Consider the following 26,638-nt stretch of genomic DNA (forward strand, 5'->3'; position numbering starts at 1 on the left):
TAGGAAGTTTTAATTAATTAAAACTCTCCTTGTTTATAGCTTGTGGTGGCTGGCCATTATTATTAAGAGAAGAAAATTGTTTTTTAATTAAAATAATTTTTATTTTTCATGGCAAAATAATTAAGGAAGTTTTTAATTAAATTTCCTTATTTGCCAAGACCAAGGATTATAAAAGAGGGGGTAGAGGTGCCTTCATGGCGAACGACTCTATTCTTATTCTTCCTCTCTTTTTCTTCCTTGGGGTGGCCGACCCTATTAGTTTTCTCTTCTTCCTTTTCTTTTTTCTTCATTGGCCGGATCTTGTAAACTCATGGAGCTTGAAGATGGCCGGATTTTAGCATGGAGAAGAAGGAGAGAAAGGAAGCATCCCTTGGAGCTTGGTGGTGGTGGTCGAACCACATCTATTCTTGGAATATTTGTGGTTGCCGAATCTTGCTTGGAGAAGAAGGTGGCTTAGGTGGATTCTCATCTCGGTAGATCGTTGCCCACACAACGTCCGAGATAAGAAAAGGAATACGGTAGAAGATCAAGAGGTCATTAAAGTTTACAAAGGAAGGTATAATTAGTAATTAATTTTCGCATCATACTAGTTGTATTTCTTTTGTATGAATTCCAAACACAAGAGGCATTAGATCTAGTTTTTCAAATTAGTTTTTCGAGTTTGTGTTTTCTTCTTTTTCGAATTTGTGATTCGATTGTTCTTTTTGGTTAACCTAGAGTTATTTAAGGAAATAAATATTAGCTTTCCTTAAAAGGCTTTACCTGTAACGACCCGCCTTCTACTGACTAGGCTGTGAGGCCGATCGCTACATTATGCTGTGCTAAATTACTATTGCGGAAATCTGGATTGATTAAAATTTTACTAAACTGATTACTGTAAAATCTGAACTTAATATTCTAGATGTACCTAGGAGTTGTACACATGCTAGGGAAGATAATCTATGCCTCTCGGATGTCCTGCTAGCTGTAATCAGGCATTTCAATCGATCCATGAATCGATTGGGTTGTCGGATCTATCCAGTGATCGATCCAGCTTGATACCGGCACGGAGAAAAACTCTGGATCGGTCGGCTGACCGATCCATGCGCTATATTGATTCTGTATGCGACTGGATCGGTCTACCGACCGATCCAGGAGTACACTGATCGGTCGGCTGACCGATCCAGTGGCTCACTGATCGGTTAGCTCACCGATCAGTGAGCTTCTGTACTCTCTGTTCGCATCTGGATCGGCCGGCTGACCGATCCAGTGGCACAACTGATCCAGTGGCACAACCCAATTCTGATCGATCTGTAGATCGATCTGGGTTTCTGATTTCGAATCAGAACCCCTGATTTCAGCACTATTTCGTGCCCAACTCATACACATCAAGTCTATAACAACTAGAAACATTTTTAACATGTATTAGCTAACATTTTAAACATGATATCACGCATGGTTCACTAATTCATGGCATGCAAATGTACTATGTGTAGAATAATAAGGTTCTAACAGTTAACTAATTTTGCTGAAAGTTCTAATGCATAAATAAAGCTTGTTAGATCCCTAAGATCTTTTATTCCCAAGTTCCTTCCACACACATCTTCATCGCATTGTCCTCCAGCCTCCGCTAGTCCATTTTCCCTTTACCTTTATCTACAGTATAAGGAAAAAGTATCTGTAAGCTTAAAGCTTAGTAAGAAACCAGCTACCTCACAAAACATGCACACGATGCAATTTATGTTTTGAAAACATGCTATTTGAAATACGTACTGAACATAGATAAGAATGGCATAGCAAAGTTACTAAGCACAAATACTGAAACATAGCATGCATATCAAAATCTAAGCATGGAGCTAACTCATGGTATCAGTCAGGAAGAACTAAACTGAAACTGAAACTAAACTAAACTAAGCTGATACTGAATTAAATCCTGATCACATAGGTGACTGAGAGTTTTGAAAACTATATACATAAGTAGATTAAAATAATAATCACGCTGCTGAGGGCCCTGGCAACTGTACGTGCTGTGCGCGCACCCCTAGCTAGACCCGGGATTGCAAGTTCCAAATCTAGTAGGGTTTACTAGGTTATCTGAACCTAGGGACGACTGTGAGAGTCCAACCCAATGGATATCTGATCCTGTACAGTGCCACTGCTGAAAATAAAATACTGAATAGGTGTACTGTTTTATTTAGCCGTTTCTAGGTTATCTGAACCTAGAGCTAGGTTGTCTGAACCTAGAGGCGACTGTGGGAGCCCACCCATTGAACATCTAGTCCCATGAAAGCTATAATAAAGCTAATTAACTGGATCAATACGTCTATACGGCATTTGCCTGAGCTGAATAAATGCCCACTGAATCAAAACCTGTCCTAATCTTTTTATCGAGCATTTGGTGTGCTCTAACTCTCCTCTCTAGTAGGGAGACCACCTCTAGGCACCCGACAACGTCTAACACCTCAACTGAAGAGGGCAAACGCGTCCGGCCCATCTAGAGGTGCTCGACTGATCCCTAAAGCTGCGGGGAGGGTTAAATACACCCTAGATGTCGACAAAAATCCGAGTATAACAAATCTAAAAGCATGCATTCAAACGGAAGCTACTTATACTGCAGGTGAAGGGTTTCTTACCTCCTATTCATAATTTCTTACGATTCTAATCGCGAGATTTTCCGGAGGAGACGATCCTTTCAACGATCTTCTCGCGTCTAAGCGTTCCTCTCGCGAAGGGAAACGTCCTCGTGTCGGAGATGTCGTCGGAAGGTGTCCTTGAAGCCCTAGGAAAGGAACCCTAGGATTGGCGCCGAGAGGAAGAAGAAGAGGGAGAGGTGCGGCGTGAGGTTAGGGTGAGGAGGAGAAATTGCCGAACCAATTAAAAATAAACCAAACCCCACTTAAATTTTCTATTTATATTAAGTGGGTAACTCGGCCCAACTTAAATATAAATATAATTGACTCCCCTTTCTTTCAGCACAGCCCTGCTGGGTTCAACTGGTTACTTAAGCGGTCTAAAGGTTTAGTGGACCCGAGAGGTCCTGGGTTCGATTCCCGCTTAGGCCGTTTTCGTTTTCTATTTGTTTTTGCTACTTCCGTTACTCTAAAAATTCTGTAAAAATATCCTAAAATTCCATAAAAATCATAAAATATTTATAAAAACGTCATTTTCAAAACAGAACATAGAATTGTAATATAATTCTCAATCATACACAATAGTTTACATTGAAAAAATAGTATTGTAATATAATATTTTCTTGTACATTGTCATTGATCAATCAAAATGAGCAATCAGTCTAATCCGTGTAGACAACCATCACACTCCTCACTTGATGCTCCCCGTCCGACCAAATGACCGTCGCCGGCGCTGTCGAGTTCCCTGGCAATGGCCCGCCTGAAACCGACACAGTGAACTGTCTCTTCTCCTTCAACTCCGAAAACTTCAACTTACTAGGATTCACTGCCACATTAAGTCAGTGATCAGCCCAGACCTCCGCCTTGTACCTGTAGCGTCGGGCGCCGCCGACGTTGGTCACTGTTCTCAAGAACTTCGCGGCGAAGGCTTTGCCGGACTGAACATGTAAGGCCATGGAAGGGTAATTGAGATCCCTCGCCGTTCCTTTGCTGCTGCCAGAGTAGGAACTGGCGTCGCCGGTGACCATCTTGATCATGGTTTCGTTGTAGGCCGAGTTACAGAGCATTTGCACGTAGTCACTGGCACCAGCGTCATAGACAAGACCTGGGTCGACGGCCTTCACCGGGTTCAGTTGCCCGGCTCCATACGATAATTCGTCTTGGCGGGCCGAAGGAAACATCGGTTTGGCTGTATAAAGCATGGACGACAAATTAAAATGAGAAATTTCGCTAGCTTCAAAAAACAGGGTTGAAGAACAAAGGTATATTATATAATGCTTAGTCATGAGACCTGTCGTCATGAGCGCCGACATGATGGCTGCCGGCGACCAATTTGGGTGGAAAGACTTGACGTAGGCGGCGACGCCGGTTACGTGGGGACAAGCCATGGAAGTGCCCGAGATTATGTTGTACTTTACGACCCTTGTGTCGTTGATGATGCCTGACACTGGTGCAACCCGTGACCAGGCGGCCAAAATGTCAATTCCTGGAGCACTTATATCAGGCTGCATATGCAAACACAAACATTTCCAAATTGCTATACAATTAATTAAATCCCTTAAAAATATATATATATGTCAAAATAATCGAACTGAATGATGAACTAATGACCTTCAGGATGTCAGGGGTGATGGTGTTTGGGCCTCTCGATGAGAACGAAGCAACCAGGGGAGCCTCGGAGTCAAAAACTTCTTCACTTTTGTGGATGTTAGCCACAGGATTTCTGGCCAAGATCATATATATGCATGGATTAATACTACTACCTACGATTTCTATTTACAAAATATTATAAACGGTGGTAATTAAAATAGCTAAAAGATATATATATATATAATATAAACACTCACTTAGTGTTGTTATGTAGTTCAAAAGGTTTAACCCATCCACGGAACTGACTGTAATGAATGGAACTGGGTATATGAAGGAAACGTCAAGTGAAGAGTCATCTATAAATATCAATCCTTTAATGCCTGTACTAAAAATTTCGTCATAGAAGTACTTGCAGAGAACAATCTTCCCTTTCACCATGTTTATATCTGGCAAAGCAGTGCAATCCCTAAAACAGCAATTGACAAGTTTGAGAATTATTGAATATATCATTCCGCATCTAGCTACGAAGAGAAGATATATAGCATTATCTTCATACCCTGGTAAAATAGTTGCATTTCCCTGCATGTAGATCAAGGGATGATCATCCCTATTTTTTGTCGCAAACGTGTTCACAGAAGCTCCCTGCATTTTCCCCCAAAATTAATAATAATTCCTTATTTTCATTCAACATGATAACGCATAAATAAGACTACGTATTAACACAAGTTTTTGCATTATCATTAAATTGACTAATTGATGACTCACCAAAGTGGACACATGATTTCCGGTGACCACCTTGTCAATGATGTGCCTATCGATGCTGCTCGCCGCCGCCACCAACGTCCACAGTGCCACGTTGCTGACCGTGCCACGGTATGGCCCTGCATTCCCTGCGGCTGTCGACGTCAAAATCCCGTTTGCCATGGCATGGAAGGCGCCAATCGCTATCGAGTCTTGGAAGTAATCCGCGGCGATGGCATAGGCGACAGACAGGGAGATGATGTCGACACCGTCTGAGATTGCATCGTCAAATGCCGCCAAGATGTCTTGATCGGTGCACCCGAACCACCAGCACACCTTGTACACCGCGAGCCTCGCTGACGGCACGACCCCCCTAGCCATGCCCTTGGCGAGGCCGTAGAGGCTGGCATGGGAGACTGTTCGACCGGCAGCGATGGAAGCTGTGTGAGTCCCATGACCTTGAAAGTCGCGTGGCGATGGCTCGCTAAACATGTAATCACCTAAGCTATTGTAATAGCGCGCCCCGATGATTTTACTTAATTAATAATTCAATCAATCATAAATATATATTAGTCACAGCTTTAAATCGACTCAAACAATTATATATAACTTAAATAATCGTATTTTATGGACATACTTGTTGCATGTCATATTTACGCAAGCACCCTTCCATTTCCTCGGTGGAGGTCTCAATCCCTGACCGCTGAAGGATTTAGATTCCGGCCAGATTCCGGTATCAATCATTCCAATGATGATGTCACTTTCCAGTGTAGGATTCCTGTTTACTCTCTGCGAGAAGTTAAGGAAATCCCATGATCTCGTCGTGCGAAGCTTCAGGGTTTTACTAGGAAACACTGAAATTATTCCCTCCATGTCTGCAGTATAATTAATTCGTGTTGAATTGTAATTAATTTATAGCATATCTACAATTCAAACTATTCCCTCCAATGAAAATTATACCGTTCAATTTTTCTGCCTCGTCTATAGAAAGTTTGGCAGCAAATCCACTAAAACTCCTCTGGTAACTATACACCAAAGACTCACTAGGCGAGCTGCATTATCAATTGTTTTAGTCTCAGAATTTGACAAAATAGATAATATTTATATATACATCAATTTATTACCAGTTCACAAAAATTTCTTTAAGCAAATTAAGATGGAGTTCATAGGTTGGGTACTGAGATGAGTGTTGAGCTCCCATATACACAATATATACCTGCAGAATGACATTCATGTATGGTAATATTAATTGTAATAATACAGATTAAAGAACACTTTTTCAAAATGCAAATTTACAAACTTCGGAATCACCTTTCTTTCTTCATTTGAAGATGCTGACGAAAATAAAAGAATAAAGGATATGAAAAATGCAAGAGCTACCAGATGTGATAGTAGAGAAGTCATTACTCTTCTTATCCTATGAGTTTTGTAAAATTCTACTAAGATACATGGAATTTTATAATGGATGCCAACTAATGGAGAGTTTAGGATCAATGGACAACATGGATTATACACTGTCCGTTGTCGCGGTGTCATGCTAGAATAGAAATGATTATTGGTAAAATTTTAGTGGCTAAAATAAATTTTACAGATAATTTACTCAACAAATATAATTTTAACCAATGAAATATTTAAAAATATCAATAAAAATAATTTTAATTGATAATTAAAATTTTTCATAATCAAAATAATTTTTGACTGATATTTTTAATTTTTTATCCTGAAAAGGAATTTTGCAGATATAAAAATTTAACTTGTAATTATATTAAATTGAATTGATAATCATATTAAACTTTGGCTAATAAAATATTTTAAAATATCTGTAAAAAAATTTTGTTCAGTAAATATAATTATTTATTATTATAATTATATTAAGATAACTTTTAAATATTAAGATTTTTTATTCATGATTTTTTTATAAATATATTAATGTTTATTAATGAAACAAAATATATGTACCTAGGAGATCTAGAACACTACTAACTCTTTTTTTTTCAAATTAATTTCTATAATAAAATTTTCTCTTATAAACATGGACGGATCTATTAAAGGGCTATCCTTAGATATGACCCAACCCATTTTTTATTATTAAATATATATATATTAGAATTAGGTGATGCATGACACTACTACGAGAAAGAAACAAAAATATGATCGAGTACGAAGTCAAAGAAACAAAAATAAGACTGAATACCAATCTTTATTGTTTTTTGAAAAAAAAAATCAAAATCTTTTAATTGACAGGTCAGTTCTGGGAGTTGCGAAGATTTATCGTATCTCCATATGTTTGGTAAGATCTATCTTGAACCTTATCAACATGTATGATGATAGACAAGGATCCGTAGATTTTATTATTATTATTTTTGATAATTTTTTTATTTTTAATAATTTATATATTTGTATTATGAATCTATTTAAAAATTTTAGAATTATGAATCTATAAAAAATTTTCGTTTCTTCGTTTCTGTTTAAATTTTTTTTTTCTTTACAAAATAGAAATTTGAGTTCATATATTAAAATTTTTTTCTTTCCTTAATTTTAGGGTTTGAATTTTGTATAAACATTTATTTAATTGTGGGAGGAATTAATCCTCTCTTCTTAATAAAAATTCCATTTTTAATGACTTCTCTTTTTGTCTTTTCCTCGAACTCTTCTATCATCAGCCCGCAAAATAATAGAAATTCTACTCAACATCAGATGATAGAGTTTCTATTCATATACATCCAGATTTGAATAGAAAAGTTTAGAACATACTCAATTCATGATTTTTTCCCTACTGAACTAGAATAATTACTCACATACAACGACAATTTATATCGAAGAAAGTATCTTGTAGAACCTAAAATGATTTTTTCTTTCTGGCTGTTGGTAAATATTGTGGGGGCGGATCAACATGTTTCCTCTAGTCCGTAATTTACGGACAAGAGGACGATCCACTGTACGAGGATCATTGATTAGGTTGGAACTCATCTTTAAATTGATAGGGTTCATCCAAATCAAGAGTCTACAATAATGGATCATCCCCTGATCCGTAAATTACGGACCAATGACTCTATCCTCGGGGCGAATCTTCTGGATTAGGAATTCCTGATCCTCCCTTGGACCACATAGCAATTATAAAACTCAGGCACGTGCACGCGCCAACGCCAGAAAAGCCCTAGCCTCTTCAAGCATCGCCTCCCTCCCTCCCTCCAGCGCCGCTTCCCTCCAGCGCCGCTTCCCTCCCGTGCCTCCCTCGTCGCCTGCGGCCTCCCTCCAACGCCGTCTCTAGCGCCGACCTCCAGCAAGTATAGCGCCATCTCCAGCGTCGACCTCCAGCGCCGCCTCCGCACAAAAGCACTAGCCTCTCGACATCCAGCGCCGCCTCCCTCTAGCGCTGCCTCCATCCAGCATCGCCGACCTCCAGCGCTGCCTCTATCCAGCATCGCCGACCTCCAGCGCCGCCTCCAGCCAGCATCGCCGACCTCCAGCGCTGCCTCCCTTCAGCATCGGGGACCTCCAGCAACCTCCCGTCCTCTGCCTCCAGCGGCCTCCGGCAACCTCCCGTTCTAGATGTTGAATACTTTGTATTTTTGGTTTATCATTTGTCTTGTGAACTATCAGATCATTCATGATGGCACATCTCTGAATGGTTATGAACAAGAAGCTACTACTTCATCAGGGATGACTAACTTGTTTTATGTGGCAGGGCACAAGTGGTTGGATGGCCACCGATCCGAAGTTATAGAAAGAACACAATGGTCGCAAACCCGACCAAGAAAAAGGAGGATGATGAAGTGAAACAAGGGGTGGAATGCCTCTATGTCAAGGTCAGCATGGATGGAGCTCCATATCTCAGAAAAGTTGACCTCAAAATGTATTCCAACTACAAGGAACTCTCACTGGCTCTTGAGAAGATGTTTACTTGCTTTACTATTGGTAAGCTATCTTGATCTATGGTGAGTATACATGCTATATCTTGGTAATTGCTATTAACACGGCTCATTAACATTAATGTTGTTGAAGATGCACTGAGAATGAAAATTAAACACAAATGTGATAATGTTCTTTTCATTTCTCTATTTATTAGTGTCTTGTGCAGTTAATCTGTAACTACAATATATTAGCAGGATCTGATAAGTGCCATGAATTGATCTCCTAAATCTATTCTATGCGAATCTTCACTAGTCAGGTGGAAAAAACTATCGGTCATTTGATTCCAATGTCAAATAGGAATAGAAGAGAAGAGTCTCCTATGGTTTTAGATTCCATGCATTTCTGGCCTTTGTGCCGAAACTGCATCAAATTGATTTATCGCATTCTTTTTTTTGCGATTTATTTTGACAGTCTTATATTCCAATTTGATTCAGGATTGGAACTGTTCTCTACTTCAACTAGTACTAATTCTTTGTAGTTGGTGTTGCAGCATGTTTACTGATTCATGCAGAAGGTTGAGGATCATGAAAGGTTCAGATGCAATTGGTATTGGTATGTGTTTCCATTTCGTCCTCTGTTTCTTAATCAGCAATCATTAATTATCAAACAAATTCTGATTGGTTGATAACATACAAGCTTAGTTTTTTTACCCCTACAATATCTCTGAAGTATGCGTAATTGTCAATAATTAATCTAAGCTGATAAGCCCTACTTTTAGCTTGTGGTTGACCAGATCTTGCGCCTGATAGAATTCGCAACAGTTCGTATCCTGTTTCCTAACAAACTGAGTAAAGTTTGGCTCAGCTCCAAGGGCCATGGAGAAATCCAAGAGCAGGAACTAACAAAACATGCAGACCAAACTAGTTGCAACTGGCTCACAGAACTGAAAGATATCTGTTTAGTCTTGTCTTTATTTTGTGATTTACCAGAGTGGAGTGAAACCTCTGGTTTACTTGCTAGTTCGTGGACAGTGTTGGTAGTTGCTGTAGTAGGTATTATCTTGTCATCTCGTATGCATTGGTATTAGAAGCGTGTTTTCATTAAGTTGAATGGTTTCTCTTGCATGGTTGATTCAATTTGATTGGAACAAGATTATCGAATTAGCCCTGCGAACAGAACAGTCAAGAAACGTGAAGGAAATATGAAAAACAACAGAACAAACTAGTTCAATTTCCTTGTGCAGAACACAAAAGGAAAGCGATTCTAAAAGCTCTGCATGTGATTTAAGAGGCTGAGGCAGACACTTGAACATACACCATTTGTGTATATCCATTAAAAACTGACGTTTCAAGTTTTGCTAGCCAAGCCTTTGGAACAAGCCAAATCTTCCATCTTCGATAATTGGATCAGAGGCACGGGCAGGGCCGCACCTTGTTTGGTGAGTAAGTGAAGGACCAGCAACAGGAGGGAGTTCCCAGTAAACATCCAATACCGAATCCACAAACCTGCTGTTTTGAAAATGTTCTTCATAGGAGATTGCCTTGTTGCTATGGTTGAAAGCGTCTCGCATATAGCCTTGCGCACCCCACCATTCTTCACCATTTCCACAAAGTTCATCTCTGTCCACAGCTATCTCCCAGAACCTTTTCCTTTTCATGCTGATCCTTGCTTCATCACTCTCGATGAAGCAGCTATGTCCACCTCCTAAATTAAACAAAGTGGATTATCTTCAATGCTTATACCTTTTTACATGGAGATAATCGATGAAGACAAGATATGAGGTATTTAAACTTTGATGCAAAAATGAACAAACTGCAACACAATAGTCACATCACAGATGACATAATGAGCTATTGGACGGCATCAAAATTTCACAAAAGAGAATAATTGCAATTGACAACAATTCAAGTTTTAGGATGCAGATTTATGATTTAGCAATCGAACATAAGCAAAAAAACATGGATTAACAATCCCAGTCTTAAAATTCCATTCTCATCTTTTTCATCTCAGCCTGCAAAAGAGGAGCATTGACCACTCAAACATTTGATCCTTCTGATTGATATTAGTATAGTACAGCAAAAGACAATACGGTTCAACTTTTACCACTGATCACTTTGTATGTTATGATCATTGGAAGGAGAAAAACTATATGCACAATTAAAATTCAGAGAAAGAGCTTGAATTCTCTAAAAAAAAGTAACTAAAGAAAATTGTTATTAGATAAGATTCCAACAAAGACACGAAAGAAATTAGTTGCTTGAAAAGATTCCAAGAAAGAGCATACTCATCTATCCTAGATTAAGGATGCAAAAGTAGCTTTAGAGAATGCAGGATCTACGAGACTTACCTCTAATATAGTATTGGCCTCTAATATAGTATTGGCCGCATATATGTCCTAAGGAATAATGATCTCCAGATCCAGTATCGTAGTTATCCTCAAAAATAAGATGTTGGAAACCAGCATTTAGAGCTTGTTTTAATCTGTCCAAGAAATTATGAAAATAAACAACTAGATGCTAACAAACTAGCCAAAGAAATACAGGGAGATTGTCAGAAAATTTCATCAAATTCCAATCAGAAACATCAGTAGCTATTTATCAATGCTTGTCAGGGCTAATTAAATTAATGGCACACAAGAATCCTTTGAAGCACCAGAAAACAAAAAGAACAAATATCCCATAATATAAAAATGTATAGCCTAAAATAAATCGTGTTATTGAATATCAAAGACTGTATCATACTTTTTTAAGTTTGAGAATCAGAGAGAAATTCCTATACCTTTTCAATTCATTCTGGTGATCATCAAAGAACACAAGAACCTAACTCAGCTCAGAAATCCCACGCTTCATCAAAACGCTCCCCCAGTCAACACTGCCAAAGTCCACAAACTCTTTTCCGGCAAAGTAAGTGCAATTCTTATCAACATATGCTGGTCCCTTTTCAGATACTTCTCTGGGTGGCGAGGCGATAGTGATATTATCCACGTCTCTGGCATTGCCTGCCGCAGAACCCAAGTAGAGTGGCCCTTGAAAGCACCACTTTCTATCATCAGATCTGGCTTAAGCCACCGTGCCATGAACCACAACCCAAAGCTGTAGTCAAATCCCAGGCCGTACATGTTGTTCTTGATAGGTCGAGTCTCATAGATCTTCACAAGCGACGGTGGAGGTAGCTGGAGGGAGGAGAGTTCGAGAGGCTAGAGTGCTGGATGGAGGCGATGTTGGATGGAGGCAGCGCTAGAGGGAGGCGACGCTGGATGTCGAGAGGCTAGTGCTTTTGTGCGGAGGCGACGCTGGAGGTCGACGCTGGAGATGGCGCTATACTTGCTGGAGGTCGGCGCTGGAGGGAGGCCGCAGGCGACGAGGGAGGCACGGGAGGGAAGCGGTGCTGGAGGGAGGGAGGGAGGCGACGCTGGAAGAGGCTAGGGCTTTTCTAGTGTTGGCGCGTGCATGTGCCTTGCACGTGGGAGAGTTTTATACTTGCTATGTGGTCCAGGGTTGGACCAGGAATTCCTGGTCCAGAAGATCCGCCCCCAGGAGATCAAAGTCAAGGTGGTCAATGCATATAGGGCATCAGCCAGTCTGGCGAAGCATGCCCCGACCGGGGAGAAAGATCTGATCCACCGTGCCCTCGACACGGGGAGCATTCAAGCAATCGACGCTCAAGGGAGCAGTATGCAGAAATCGGGCAGAGCGGCTATTCCGCTCGACCTAGTAGTAGACTCGACATCAGCCGAGCATGCGACAGTGGACTTCAGGTCGAGCGGCTAACCTGCTCGGCCCAGCAACCGGGCACGCGAACAGTGGACTTCCGAACGAGCGGCTATCCCGCTCGGCCCAGCAATAGAGCACGCGGACAGTGGACTTTCGGTCGAGTGGCTATCCCGCTCGGCCCAGCAACAGAACATGCGGACAGTGGAATTCCGACAGAGAGCTATCCCGCTCGGCCTAGCAACCGACAACACGCGGACGACGGAATTTCGGCCGAGCGGAATATCTGCTCGGCCAAGCAACAGACACAACATGTTATCTTTTGACATCCTTTTAGAAGATAGTGCCGCTGAAAGGTGACATGATCAGATAAAGGATAGTATGGCGGAAGTTTCCACTGTCACATCAGAGATATGTTCGGTCTGTTAAGGTACTGTGTCAGAGACACTTTACTGACGAGTCATTTCAGGAAAAATTTGGGGATGCGTTCCTGCCTTGGGAAGCGTGCACACACGCTATTGGAGCTCTATATAAAGGGGGTCCAAGTATCGGTGGAGGCATTCGATATTTTACTGTAGCGCTACACTCTTCTTGTTGCTCCGCTCTTTGCTTTTTCGTCGTCGGGGACAGATTTAAGCGTCGGAGGGCTATCGCTGGGGATCCCTTTCCTGGCTCGGCACAGACGTAGTCTATATTGTAGGTCCGCATGAAATCCATAGGAGGTCAACGTGAGCGCCACATCCCGAGCTTCCGTCTCTTCGACTTTCGGACAGAATTAGCTGACATGAAGGACGTGTCGATCCGATCGTGGTAGCTGCGGTCGAGGACGTCCATGTCGACGACTACACCGTCGAGGGCGAGGGCTCAGTCATGAAGAGAGTGGTCATGGCCACTAGCGATAACAAAGAAAGCGCATGAGGATGAGTAAGTGAGGTGGAGGAGAGAGGCGATATCGCCAAAGGAGCACAAGTAGAGGAGCAAGGCGAGTGATGTAGTCAAAATTAGACGTGAATTGGAGCTTGATTTCAAAGTCAAATAGAAATGGTCGCCGTCGATGGTTGGAGCTGGCCAGTAGCTAAGGAAATAACAAATATAAAGGATGACAATTTCAATCGGAATGATCTATATTTATAATTATAATTTTTTTTAAAAAAGCTAATTAAATAAATATTTAATTAATTAAAAAAAAACTATATTTGTATCTTTCTTGGATCATATTTTTGTTTCTTTCTCGTAGTAGTGTCTTTCATCGCCAAATTCTAATATATATATATATATATATATATATATATATATATATATATAAATAATAATAATAAAAAATGGGTTGGATCATATCTCAGGATAGCCTTTTAATAGATCCGTCCATGTTTATAAGAGAAAAAATTTATCATAGAAATTAATTTGAAGAAAAAGAGTTAGTAGTGTTCTAGGCCTCTAGGTACATATCTTTTGTTTCATTAATAAACATTAATATATTTATAAAAAAAATCATGAATAAAAAATCTTAATATTTAAAAGTTATCTTAATATAATTATAATGATAAATAATTATATTTACTGAACAAAATTTTTTTACAGATATTTTAAAATATTTTATTAGCCAAAGCTTTATATGATTATCGATCAATCAAATTTAATATAATTACTAGTTAAACTTTTATATCTGCAAAATTCACTTTCAGGATAAAAAATTAAAAATATCAGCCAAAAATTATTTTGATTATGAATAATTTTAATTATCAATTAAAATTAATTTTATTGATATTTTTAAATATTTCATTGGTTAAAATTATATTTGTTGAGTAAATTACCTGTAAAATTTATTTTAGCCACTAAAATTTTACCAATAATCATTTCTATTCTAGCAATGACACCGCGACAACTGACAGTGTATAATCCATGTTGTCCATTGATCCTAAACTCTCCATTAGTTGGCATCCATTATAAAATTCCATGTATCTTAGTAGACATTTACAAAAACTCATAGGATAAGAAGAGTAATGACTTCTCTACTATCACATCTAGTATCTCTTGCATTTTTCATATCCTTTATTCTTCTATTTTCGTCAGCATCTTCAAATGAAGAAAGAAAGGTAATTCCGAAGTTTGTAAATTTGCATTTCAAAAAGTGGTCTTTAATCTGTGTTATTACAATTAATATTACCATACATGAATGGCATTCTGCAGATATATATTGTGTATATGGGAGCTCAACACTCATCTCAGTACCCAACCTATGAACTCCATCTTAATTGTGAACTGGTAATAAATTGATGTATATATAAATATTATCTATTTTGTCAAATTCTGAGACTAAAACAATTGATAATGCAGCTCGCCTAGTGAGTCTTTGGTGTATAGTTACCAGAGGAGTTTTAGTGGATTTGCTGCCAAACTTTCTATAGACGAGGCAGAAAAATTGAACGGTATAATTTTCATTGGAGGGAATAGTTTGAATTGTAGATATGTTATAAATTAATTACAATTCAACACGAATTAATTATATTGCAGAAATGGAGGGAATAATTTCAGTGTTTCCTAGTAAAACCTTGAAGCTTCGCACGACGAGGTCATGGGATTTCCTCAACTTCCCGCAGAGAGTAAGCAGGAATCCCGCATTGGAAAGTGACATCATCATTGGAATGATTGATATCGGAATCTGGCCGGAATCTAAGTCCTTCAGCGGTCAGGGATTGAGACCTCCACCGAGGAAATGGAAGGGTACTTGCGTAAATATGACATGCAACAAGTATGTCCTTAAAATTCGATTATTTAAGTTATATATAATTGTTTGACTCGATTTAAAGCTGTGACTAATATAAATTTATGATTGATTGAATTATTAATTAAGTAAAATCATCGGGGCGCGCTATTACAATAGCTTAGGCGATTACATGTTGAGCGAGCCATCGCCACGCGACTTTCAAGGTCACGGGACTCACACAGCTTCCACCGCTGTCGGTCGAACAGTCTCCCACGCCAACCTCTACGGCCTCGCCAAGGGCATGGCCAGGGGGGTCGTGCCGTCAGCGAGGCTCGCGGTGTACAAGGTGTGCTGGTTGTTCGGGTGCACCGATCAAGACATCTTGGCGGCATTTGACGATGCGATCTCCGACGGTGTCGACATCATCTCCCTGTCTGTCAGCGGAGACATCGCCGCAGATTACTTCCAAGACTCGATAGCGATTGGCGCCTTCCATGCCATGGAGAACGGGATTTTGACGTCGACAGGCGCGGGGAATGCAGGGCCATACCGTGGCAAGGTCAGCAATGTGGCACCGTGGACGTTGGTGGCGGCGGGAGCAGCATCGATAGGCACATCATTGACAAGGTGGTCACCGGAAATCATGTGTCCACTTTGGTGAGTCATCAATTAGTCAATTTAATGATAATGCAAAAACTTGTGTTAATACTAGTCTTATTTATGTGTTATCATGTTGAATGAAAATAAGGAATTATTATTAAGTTTGGGGGAAAATGCAGGGAGCTTCTGTGAACACGTTTGCGACAAAAAATAGGGATGATCATCCCTTGATCTACATGCAGGGAAATGCAACTATTTTACCAGGGTATGAAGATAATGCTATATATCTTGTCTTCATAGCCAGATGCGGAATGATATATTCAATAATTATCAAACTTGTCTATTGCTGTTTCAGGGATTGCACTGCTTTGCCAGATATAAACATTGTGAAAGGGAAGATTGTTCTCTGCAAGCACTTCTCTGACGAAATTTTTATTACAGGCATTAAAGGATTGATATATATAGATGACTCTTCACTTGACGTTTCCGACTTATACCCAGTTCCATGCATTACAGTCAGTTCCTTGGATGGGCTCAACCTTTTGAGCTACATAAACAACACTAAGTGAGTGTTTATATATATACTTATTTTTATGCTATTCTTTATCTATTTTAATTGCCACCGTTTATAGTATTTCGTAAATAGAAATCATAGGTAGTAGTATTAATCCATGAATATATATGATCTTGGCCAGAAATCCCGTGGCCAACATCCACAAAAGCGAAGAAGTTTTTTACTCCGAGGCTCCCCTGGTTGCTTCGTTCTCATCGAGAGGCCCAAACACCATCACCCCTGACATCCTCAAGGTCATTAATTCATCATTCAGTTCGATTATTTTGGCATATATATATTTTTATTGCAACTTGGAAATGTTTATGTTTGCATATGCAGCCTGATATAAGTGCTCCAGGAATTGACATTTTGGCCGCCTGGTCACGGGTTGCACCAGTGTCAGGCATCATCAATGACACAAGGGTCGTAAAGTACAACATCATCTCGGGCACTTCCATGGCTTGCCCCCACGTAACCGGCGCCGCCGCCAACGTCAAGTCTTTCCACCCAAATTGGTCGCCGGCAGCCATCATGTCGGCGCTCATGACGACAGGTCTCATGACTAAGCATTATATAATATACCTTTGTTCTTCAACCCTGTTTTTTGAAGCTAGCGAAATTTCTCATTTTAATTTGTCGTCCATGCTTTATACAGCCAAACCGATGTATCCTTCGGCCCACCAAGACGAATTATCGTATGGAGCCGGGCAACTGAACCCGGTGAAGGCCGTCCACCCAGGTCTTGTCTATGACGCTGGTGCCAGTGACTACGTGCAAATGCTCTGTAACTCGGCCTACAATGAAACCATGATCAAGATCGTCACCGGCGACGCCAGTTCCTGCTCCGGCAGCAGCAATGGAACGGCGAGGGATCTCAATTACCCTTCCATGGCCTTACATGTTCAGTCCGGCAAAGCCTTCGCCGCGAAGTTCTTGAGAACAGTGACCAACGTCGGCGGCGCCCGACGCTACAGGTACAAGGCAGAGGTCTGGGCTGATCACAAACTTAATGTGACAGTGAATCCTAGTAAGTTGAAGTTTTCGGAGTTGAAGGAGAAGAGACAGTTCACTGTGTCGGTTTCAGGCGGGCCATTGCCAGGGAACTCGACAGCACCGGCAACGGTCATTTGGTCGGACGGGAAGCATCAAGTGAGGAGTGTGATGGTTGTCTACACGGATTAGACAGATTATTTCTCATTTTGATTGATCAATGACAATCTATAAGAAAATATTATATTACAATTCTATTTTTTTCAATGTAATCTATTGTGTATGATTGAGAATTATATTCAATTCTATGTTCTATTTTGAAAATGTCGTTTTTATAAATTTGAACACTAAAAAAAAAGTTTTAAAAGCTATTTTAAAATGCCTTTAGCTATGTTTATTGACCTATGCTAAATCTGTTGAACTAGTTTTCCAATCGTTGTAAATGTTGGTGGTGCTAAGGGCAATCGAAGCGATAAAACTAACCGTCCATGTTTATAAGAGAAAAATTTATCATAGAAATTAATTTGAAGAAAAAGAGTTAGTAGTGTTCTAGGCCTCCTAGGTACATATCTTTTGTTTCATTAATAAACATTAATATATTTATAAAAAAAATCGTGAATAAAAAATCTTAATATTTAAAAGTTATCTTAATATAATTATAATGATAAATAATTATATTTAATGAACAAAATTTTTTTACAGATATTTTAAATTATTTTATTAGCCAAAGCTTTATATGATTATCAATCAAATTTAATATAATTACTAGTTAAACTTTTATATCTGCAAAATTCCCTTTCAGGATAAAAAATTAAAAATATCAGCCAAAAATTATTTTGATTATGAATAATTTTAATTATCAATTAAAATTAATTTTATTGATATTTTTAAATATTTCATTGGTTAAAATTATATTTGTTGAGTAAATTACCTGTAAAATTTATTTTAGCCACTAAAATTTTACCAATAATCATTTCTATTCTAGCAATGACACCGCGACAACTGACAGTGTATAATCCATGTTGTCCATTGATCCTAAACTCTCCATTAGTTGGCATCCATTATAAAATTCCATGTATCTTAGTAGACATTTACAAAAACTCATAGGATAAGAAGAGTAATGACTTCTCTACTATCACATCTAGTATCTCTTGCATTTTTCATATCCTTTATTCTTCTATTTTCGTCAGCATCTTCAAATGAAGAAAGAAAGGTAATTCCGAAGTTTGTAAATTTGCATTTCGAAAAGTGGTCTTTAATCTGTGTTATTACAATTAATATTACCATACATGAATGGCATTCTGCAGATATATATTGTGTATATGGGAGCTCAACACTCATCTCAGTACCCAACCTATGAACTCCATCTTAATTTGCTTAAAGAAATTCTTGTCAACTGGTAATAAATTGATGTATATATAAATATTATCTATTTTGTCAAATTCTGAGACTAAAACAATTGATAATGCAGCTCGCCTAGTGAGTCTTTGGTGTATAGTTACCAGAGGAGTTTTAGTGGATTTGCTGCCAAACTTTCTATAGACGAGGCAGAAAAATTGAACGGTATAATTTTCATTGGAGGAAATAGTTTGAATTGTAGATATGTTATAAATTAATTACAATTCAACACGAATTAATTATATTGCAGAAATGGAGGGAATAATTTCAGTGTTTCCTAGTAAAACCTTGAAGCTTCGCACGACGAGGTCATGGGATTTCCTCAACTTCCCGCAGAGAGTAAGCAGGAATCCCGCATTGGAAAGTGACATCATCATTGGAATGATTGATACCGGAATCTGGCCGGAATCTAAGTCCTTCAGCGAATCAGCGGTCAGGGATTGAGACCTCCACCGAGGAAATGGAAGGGTGCTTGCGTAAATATGACATGCAACAAGTATGTCCTTAAAATTCGATTATTTAAGTTATATATAATTGTTTGACTCGATTTAAAGCTGTGACTAATATAAATTTATGATTGATTGAATTATTAATTAAGTAAAATCATCGGGCGCGCTATTACAATAGCTTAGGCGATTACATGTTGAGCGAGCCATCGCCACGCAACTTTCAAGGTCACGGGACTCACACAGCTTCCACCGCTACCGGTCGAACAGTCTCCCACGCCAACCTCTACGGCCTCGCCAAGGGCATGGCATGGGGGGCTGTGCCGTCAGCGAGGCTCGCGGTGTACAAGGTGTGCTGGTTGTTCGGGTGCACCGATCAAGACATCTTGGCGGCATTTGACGATGCGATCTCCGACGGTGTCGACATCATCTCCTTGTCTGTCGGCGGAGACATCGCCGCGGATAGCGATTGGCGCCTTCCATGCCATGGCGAACGGGATTTTGACGTCGACAGGCGCGGGGAATGCAGGGCCATACCGTGGCAAGGTCAGCAATGTGGCACCGTGGACGTTGGTGGCGGCGACGAGCAGCATCGATAGGCACATCATTGACAAGGTGGTCACTGGAAATCATGTGTCCACTTTGGTGAGTCATCAATTAGTCAATTTAATGATAATGCAAAAACTTGTGTTAATACGTAGTCTTATTTATGTGTTATCATGTTGAATGAAAATAAGGAATTATTATTAATTTTGGGGGAAAATGCAGGGAGCTTCTGTGAACACGTTTGCGACAAAAAATAGGGATGATCATCCCTTGATCTACATGCAGGGAAATGCAACTATTTTACCAGGGTATGAAGATAATGCTATATATCTTGTCTTCATAGCCAGATGCGGAATGATATATTCAATAATTATCAAGCTTGTCTATTGCTGTTTCAGGGATTGCACTGCTTTGCCAGATATAAACATTGTTAAAGGGAAGATTGTTCTCTGCAAGCACTTCTCTGACGAAATTTTTATTACAGGCATTAAAGGATTGATATATATAGATGACTCTTCACTTGACGTTTCCGACTTATACCCAGTTCCATTCATTACAGTCAGTTCCTTGGATGGGCTCAACCTTTTGAGCTACATAAACAACACTAAGTGAGTGTTTATATATATACTTATTTTTATGCTATTCTTTATCTATTTTAATTGCCACCGTTTATAGTATTTCGTAAATAGAAATCATAGGTAGTAGTATTAATCCATGAATATATATGATCTTGGCCAGAAATCCCGTGGCCAACATCCACAAAAGCGAAGAAGTTTTTGACTCTGAGGCTCCCCTGGTTGCTTCGTTCTCATCGAGAGGCCCAAACACCATCACCCCTGACATCCTCAAGGTCATTAATTCATCATTCAGTTCGATTATTTTGGCATATATATATTTTTATTGCAACTTGGAAATGTTTATGTTTGCATATGTAGCCTGATATAAGTGCTCCAGGAATTGACATTTTGGCCGCCTGGTCACGGGTTGCACCAGTGTCAGGCATCATCAATGACACAAGGGTCGTAAAGTACAACATCATCTCGGGCACTTCCATGGCTTGCCCCCACGTAACCGGCGCCGCCGCCTACGTCAAGTCTTTCCACCCAAATTGGTCGCCGGCAGCCATCATGTCGGCGCTCATGACGACAGGTCTCATGACTAAGCATTATATAATATACCTTTGTTCTTCAACCCTGTTTTTTGAAGCTAGCGAAATTTCTCATTTTAATTTGTCGTCCATGCTTTATACAGCCAAACCGATGTATCCTTCGGCCCGCCAAGACGAATTATCGTATGGAGCGGGGCAACTGAACCCGGTGAAGGCCGTCGACCCAGGTCTTGTCTATGACGCTGGTGCCAGTGACTACGTGCAAATGCTCTGTAACTCGGCCTACAATGAAACCATGATCAAGATCGTCACCGGCGACGCCAGTTCCTGCTCCGGCAGCAGCAATGGAACGGCGAGGGATCTCAATTACCCTTCCATGGCCTTACATGTTCAGTCCGGCAAAGCCTTCGCCGTGAAGTTCTTGAGAACAGTGACCAACGTCGGCGGCGCCCGACGCTACAGGTACAAGGCAGAGGTCTGGGCTGATCACAAACTTAATGTGACAGTGAATCCTAGTAAGTTGAAGTTTTCGGAGTTGAAGGAGAAGAGACAGTTCACTGTGTCGGTTTCAGGCGGGCCATTGCCAGGGAACTCGACAGCGCCGGCAACGGTCATTTGGTCGGACGGGAAGCATCAAGTGAGGAGTGTGATGGTTCTCTACACGGATTAGACAGATTATTTCTCATTTTGATTGATCAATGACAATCTATAAGAAAATATTATATTACAATTCTATTTTTTTCATTGTAAATTATTGTGTATGATTGAGAATTATATTACAATTCTATGTTCTATTTTGAAAATGTCGTTTTTATAAATATGAACACAAAAAAAAAAGTTTTAAAAGCTATTTTAAAATGCCTTTAGCTATGTTTATCGACCTATGCTAAATCTGTTGAACTAGTTTTCCAATCGTTGTAAATGTTGGTGGTGCTAAGGGCAATCGAAGCGATAAAACTAACCGGTTGTTTAAACCATCTAGTAACTTCTGATGCAACAGAAATTTAGGCTTTTGGATGGTTAAAATGATATATACTAATATTTAAAATTAAACAAAAACACCCTTCTTGGTTGAAAATTTTAGCTACGCCACTGCAGCATACTTCTAGAAGTGATTATTAACTGCTTGTGAGTGTTTTTAATAGAGGTGGCGATATATAAAGATGACTTGTAGAAGCAATGATTGACTGCGTATGAATGTGTTCTACAAAAGTTGTCATTAAACCATGTAAAACCTTCGATGTTAGAAGGAGTTATTTACCACTTGTGAATATATTTTATAGAAGCGGTCAATAACTGGTGCAGAAGGTTGGGTGTTTAGAGCGGTGAGTACACGCTTCCAGTTGTTTGCTATTGCAATAGTTGTTAACCAGTTCGGAAGTCAGCTGGTTGTGGAAGTGGTTGAGACTAATCCTATAAATTGTTTATGTGCCTATTTGGAAACACTTGTAAGTACTGGTTTTCGAAGCAGCTAAAAACTGCTCCTAATATTAACTTTGAAACAATTAAAAAATGATTCTATATCATATTGTACCAGTACATTTGTCAAAAACGAAATGCAATACCAAATTAAATCAATTCATGATATTCACATTTCACTTCACAAAACTAATTTATGTTCAAAATATATTGCACTGCCAAATCATCACATAATATTCATACTGCAATCCAAAATATTAATATATCTCATTACATTTTACTCCGTAATATACTACCATCACAAAGCCTTCCTCAATCACCAAAATATAAACAACCTTCAATAACAAGTCTTTTCCATCGAAAAAGCAACAAAAAAAAATCTATCTTAAGTTGAGTTACCTAAACTTAAATCATCTTTACACTTAAATTTATCTCATTGCACTTAAATTTGATAGTCAGACATTATCTACACGTAAATCATCTTTAAATGGAAATTGTGACATTGCATTTGCTCAAAGCGACAAAAAACATAATTCATATATTCTACACATATTCTAAATCAGTTCAAAAGTTTAGCATTAAACATATGAACATAATGGAAAAACAAACAAGACAAATGATGTAATAACTGCAAAATGAAAGTTGAATACATCAAATTTAATAAGAGAATTTAAAAATAAATAAACTTTAAAAATAAAAGTATTAGAATAGTATAAAAACTCATATAACTAAGATTATGAATTAACTTGTTTTAAATATTAATTTAATTTGCATTTTAAAAAATAGAATGCCAGAATATTGTACCAAAATAATTTAACATAAATATTTATTTTTAAAAATCAATATCATCAATTGTATTCGAAGTTCTCTCTAGTGATTATCTGTTCTAGTCATGGGGATGATCTACACCTATTTTCTTTCTCAGTTGATAGAGTATATGCTTGTTGCCGTATAATATTTACAAACATATAGCTACCATCTACAATGAGAGAACTTTTCTTACATTTGCAATGGCAGGTTTAGTTGTTGGGTTATCAAGTTTTGATGATATCTTCCAGCTAATTTAGACTTTAGATCATTTCAACTATGAAGTAGAAACATACTTGCTTAACTCTTGTGTACGTCATTTATTGATATTTGTCTTTTTGTCTAAGTTATTTGTATTGTTTTTTAAGTTTATTGCTGTTTTATGTGTATTTAACCTTGTCTACTATGTTAAGATTTATTTTCATATTTTTCCTCTAAGTTGAATAATATTAAGGATTTCTCATTAGACTAAGTGCAGAATTAGGATTTTTATTTAGTGTAGGCAATATTTACCACATAATTGCCAACAACCGGAAAGAAAAAATCATTTTTGGTTCTCCAAGATAGTTTATTGCATTTGACATCGAGTAGGATAGTTTATTTATTTTTTTATTCTTTTATAATTTATTTTAATTTAATATTTAATAATTTATTTTTTTCTTTTTAAATTTTTCTTTTTGATTCGGCCATAATGTTTATATAAAATCTACACGCTAAGATTAAGGAAGGAAAAAAATTCTAATATATGGACTCCAATTCTTATCCGATAAAGATTTGAAGGAAATTTTAAACATAAAGGAAAAATTTTACTAACATTTTCATAATTCCAAAATCTCTAAATGGATTCATAGTAGAAATATACAAAAGATGAAAATTACCAAAAATATAAAAATTATCAAAAATAATAATAATAAAAAATCTACGGATCCTACTACATCAACATACAAGTTGGATGATGTAAGTATGAGAAGGATCTATATATTTGCAAACATTTTTAAAAACTGAATTCAAATAGTTATGCAAGTTCTTTATTGAATCATCAATGTTATGTTAATGCCCAAGCATTTGAAACCACGAAATCAACTATGAAAGATGAGAAGGATTTGTTTGATTCTGAGGAATGAATCTCAAGTAACATTGAAGAAGAAATGGAGTTAATCAGATGAATGAATGCTCACTGCAATGTTAGTCCCTGAAGCAACCTAATGGGATGTAGTTTTCATCTAGTTTTGCCCCATTCCTTCAGTTTAACCTCACGAATCATAAAAATTAAACCAATGCAGATCAGATGCATGGAAAGATCATGAGGAGAATAATTAGCAATGTAAGGCATAAAAGTTTACCTAGAAGTCCGATATAGTAAGAAAGGGGGGCAAGTCCGTGTATTTGCTCTTGAAGAAACTTCCCAAATCAGAGACGATGAGGTTGTACTCTTCCCATTGGGTAATGCCCCAGATCAGCTCACCGACCATGAAATCGGATGTGTGGATTCCACCACTCTACTCACTCTGAAGCCAGTAATCACCTTTGAACATTGAATCTCATTGACTATTATTAAGTAATTGAGTCAATTTTAGGAATGCGATGTGCAACCGTACAGAGCCAGGAGTGAAGTTGGGAGATAGCTAGGCATGTCATGCTTGGCCATATGGCTGCGTATGTAGGGATGGCATAAGTGGTAGAGATTCTTGACCAAGAGTGCCGGCGTAGAGCCCTCAAGAATCGCCAAAACTCTTGACGTCGTACTCTGCTGTGCTTTTCTCGGCGAAACCATAGAGGGCATGGTTGTTTAGGTTGGTGGCGATCTCAGAGAGGTTGAATTTGGAGGACTCCTAGGCCTAGAAGCTTTGGAGGTATAAGAACAAGCTGAAGTCCTAGTAGTTGAGGCAAACTCAGGCATCGACGTGATGACAGTACTCGTCGCGACGGAAGTCATCGATGCAGCTGGAGGACTGGTACGTTGGGTACATGGTGACTAACATGAAGAAGCCCTCGTCTACAAAGGGGAAGGATTAGGTGGAAAGGCAGACTCGCTCAGTGGCAAGGGAGGTGGCTTGGAGGAACTCCTACTGGGCGAGAAGGCGGATGACCAACAAATTTTATATTCAGGAATTATATTTTATGAATTCTTTGAAATTTGCACATCTTTATCTACAAAATTGATTTAATTTTGATAAATCTTATTTCAATGCGTAAACTTTTGAAAATTATTGAATAAGATCAAATCATGCAAAAGGAATGAATGACTGCCTCCACATGGTAGTCTGAGTATTGAGTGAAAATCCTATATTTTTTACTTTATGCAATGGAAATAAGTTAGAAGAATCTCAAGTTAGTTTTGGCAGGAATATAATATTAATTAATCAAATATGACAAAATGAATAACAACTTAAAAAGAACTAAGTAAGAGACTAAGATGTTTACTTGGTTACAATGTTGGTGATTATTAATTTTGATGAAGGCAAAGAAACCTCTTACATTTTTTGAAAAACTTAAAAAGTTGTTAGGAAATTAATAAAAAAGTTCTCGAATAATTCCTATCTCTAGCGGTCTTTTATACCCCCTAAAAAACTCTATTTATAGTTGTAAGGCGCCTTCAATAGGATTCAAGGCACCTTCAATCAGAAAAATCTTATTGCCGAAGATAAAATATCTTCAGCGTACTGGAAGGCGCTTTCCAAGCCATGAAAGGCGCCTTCTATGAGGCAGATTAGTTCCTTAGCCAATCTCTTCACATAAGTGATGCTCCAGCTAATCGGAGTTGAGGTCACCCGAACCCAACTCCGACCTTCTCCTCAAGCGGGCTTCCTTCCCGACTTCTCGTTCCTCGAACGTCATGCACTTCCTTCTCATCCACTAGTGTACTCTTCCGCAGCACCTCGTCCCTCGAATGCACTGAGCCCGTCGACTCCTTTCTCGTGCCATCATTTTCAATAATTGCGTTTTCCTTTTGACTTTTTGTATTTTTAAGCTCCTACACAGTTAGACACAAGGATTAAATACAAACATGACCTAATTTGACTCAGTTGATTACACCAAAACCAACCTGGGGTGCTTACAATCTCCCTCTTTTTGATGTGCATCAACCCGAGTTAAGTTAGGGTTTAAACAAACATGAATTAAAGTATAACAATCAAAATTGCAATAATATCATCAAAATTACTGCAAGTAGAAATGTACTAAAATTAATGAAATTTATGTGGCTATTTGGAAACACTTGTAAGTACTGGTTTTCGGAACAGTTAAAAACTACTCCTAATATCAAATTTGAAACCGTTAAAAAATGATCCTATATCATATTGTACTAGTACGTTTATCGGATTTTCAGAACCAAATGCAATACCAAATTAAATCAATTCACAATATTCACATTTCACTTCACAAAACTAATTTATATTCAAATATATTACACTACCAAATCATCACATAATATTCATATTTCAATCCAAAATATTAATACATCTCATTATATTTTACTCCGCAATTTACTACCAACACAAAACCTTCCTCAATCACCAAAACATATACAACCTTCAATAACATGTCTTTTCCACCAAAA

General features: G+C 38.5%; 1 protein-coding gene, 1 long non-coding RNA gene and 3 pseudogenes across 3 annotated transcripts; 3 read left to right on the plus strand and 2 right to left on the minus strand.

The window, feature by feature from the left end:
- Positions 1–3,448: 3,448 nt before the first annotated feature.
- Positions 3,449–6,344, minus strand: LOC122015728 (subtilisin-like protease SBT4.3). Its single transcript, XM_042572747.1, has 10 exons — positions 6,252–6,344; positions 6,065–6,156; positions 5,901–5,992; positions 5,578–5,815; positions 4,965–5,475; positions 4,756–4,841; positions 4,609–4,665; positions 4,221–4,332; positions 3,901–4,114; positions 3,449–3,798 (listed from the first exon to the last, which is right to left on the minus strand). Exons 1-10 carry the CDS (start codon positions 6,342–6,344, stop codon positions 3,449–3,451), a joined length of 1,845 nt encoding a protein of 614 aa, XP_042428681.1.
- Positions 6,345–8,336: 1,992 nt separating this feature from the next.
- On the plus strand, positions 8,337–9,899 carry LOC122016467. 2 transcript variants are annotated; one of them, XR_006121130.1, is made up of 4 exons: positions 8,337–8,494; positions 8,629–8,858; positions 9,346–9,407; positions 9,574–9,899. It is a non-coding gene; the product is annotated as an uncharacterized LOC122016467 (long non-coding RNA). The 2 variants fall into 2 exon arrangements; XR_006121129.1 differs by having other exon boundaries at positions 8,337–8,858.
- Positions 9,900–9,950: 51 nt separating this feature from the next.
- LOC122016466 lies at positions 9,951–12,226 on the minus strand (annotated as a pseudogene).
- On the plus strand, positions 12,020–17,547 carry LOC122015729 (annotated as a pseudogene).
- A 1,097-nt stretch (positions 17,548–18,644) lies between these two features.
- LOC122015731 lies at positions 18,645–21,523 on the plus strand (annotated as a pseudogene).
- The last annotated feature ends 5,115 nt before the right edge of the window (positions 21,524–26,638 follow it).

This window comes from Zingiber officinale, chromosome 8B, assembly GCF_018446385.1.
Source record: "Zingiber officinale cultivar Zhangliang chromosome 8B, Zo_v1.1, whole genome shotgun sequence".
Taxonomy (NCBI): domain Eukaryota; kingdom Viridiplantae; phylum Streptophyta; class Magnoliopsida; order Zingiberales; family Zingiberaceae; genus Zingiber; species Zingiber officinale.

Bases quoted from the DNA above. Each gene is read 5' to 3' on its own strand.
- LOC122015728 (XM_042572747.1), bottom strand. From the start codon at position 6,344: ATGACTTCTCTACTATCACATCTGGTAGCTCTTGCATTTTTCATATCC. The intron at 5,476-5,577 runs GTATGTCCATAA...TTATTAATTAAG, and splicing joins GTAAATATGACATGCAACAA to TAAAATCATCGGGGCGCGCT. The intron at 4,666-4,755 runs GTATGAAGATAA...TTGCTGTTTTAG, and splicing joins AATGCAACTATTTTACCAGG to GGATTGCACTGCTTTGCCAG.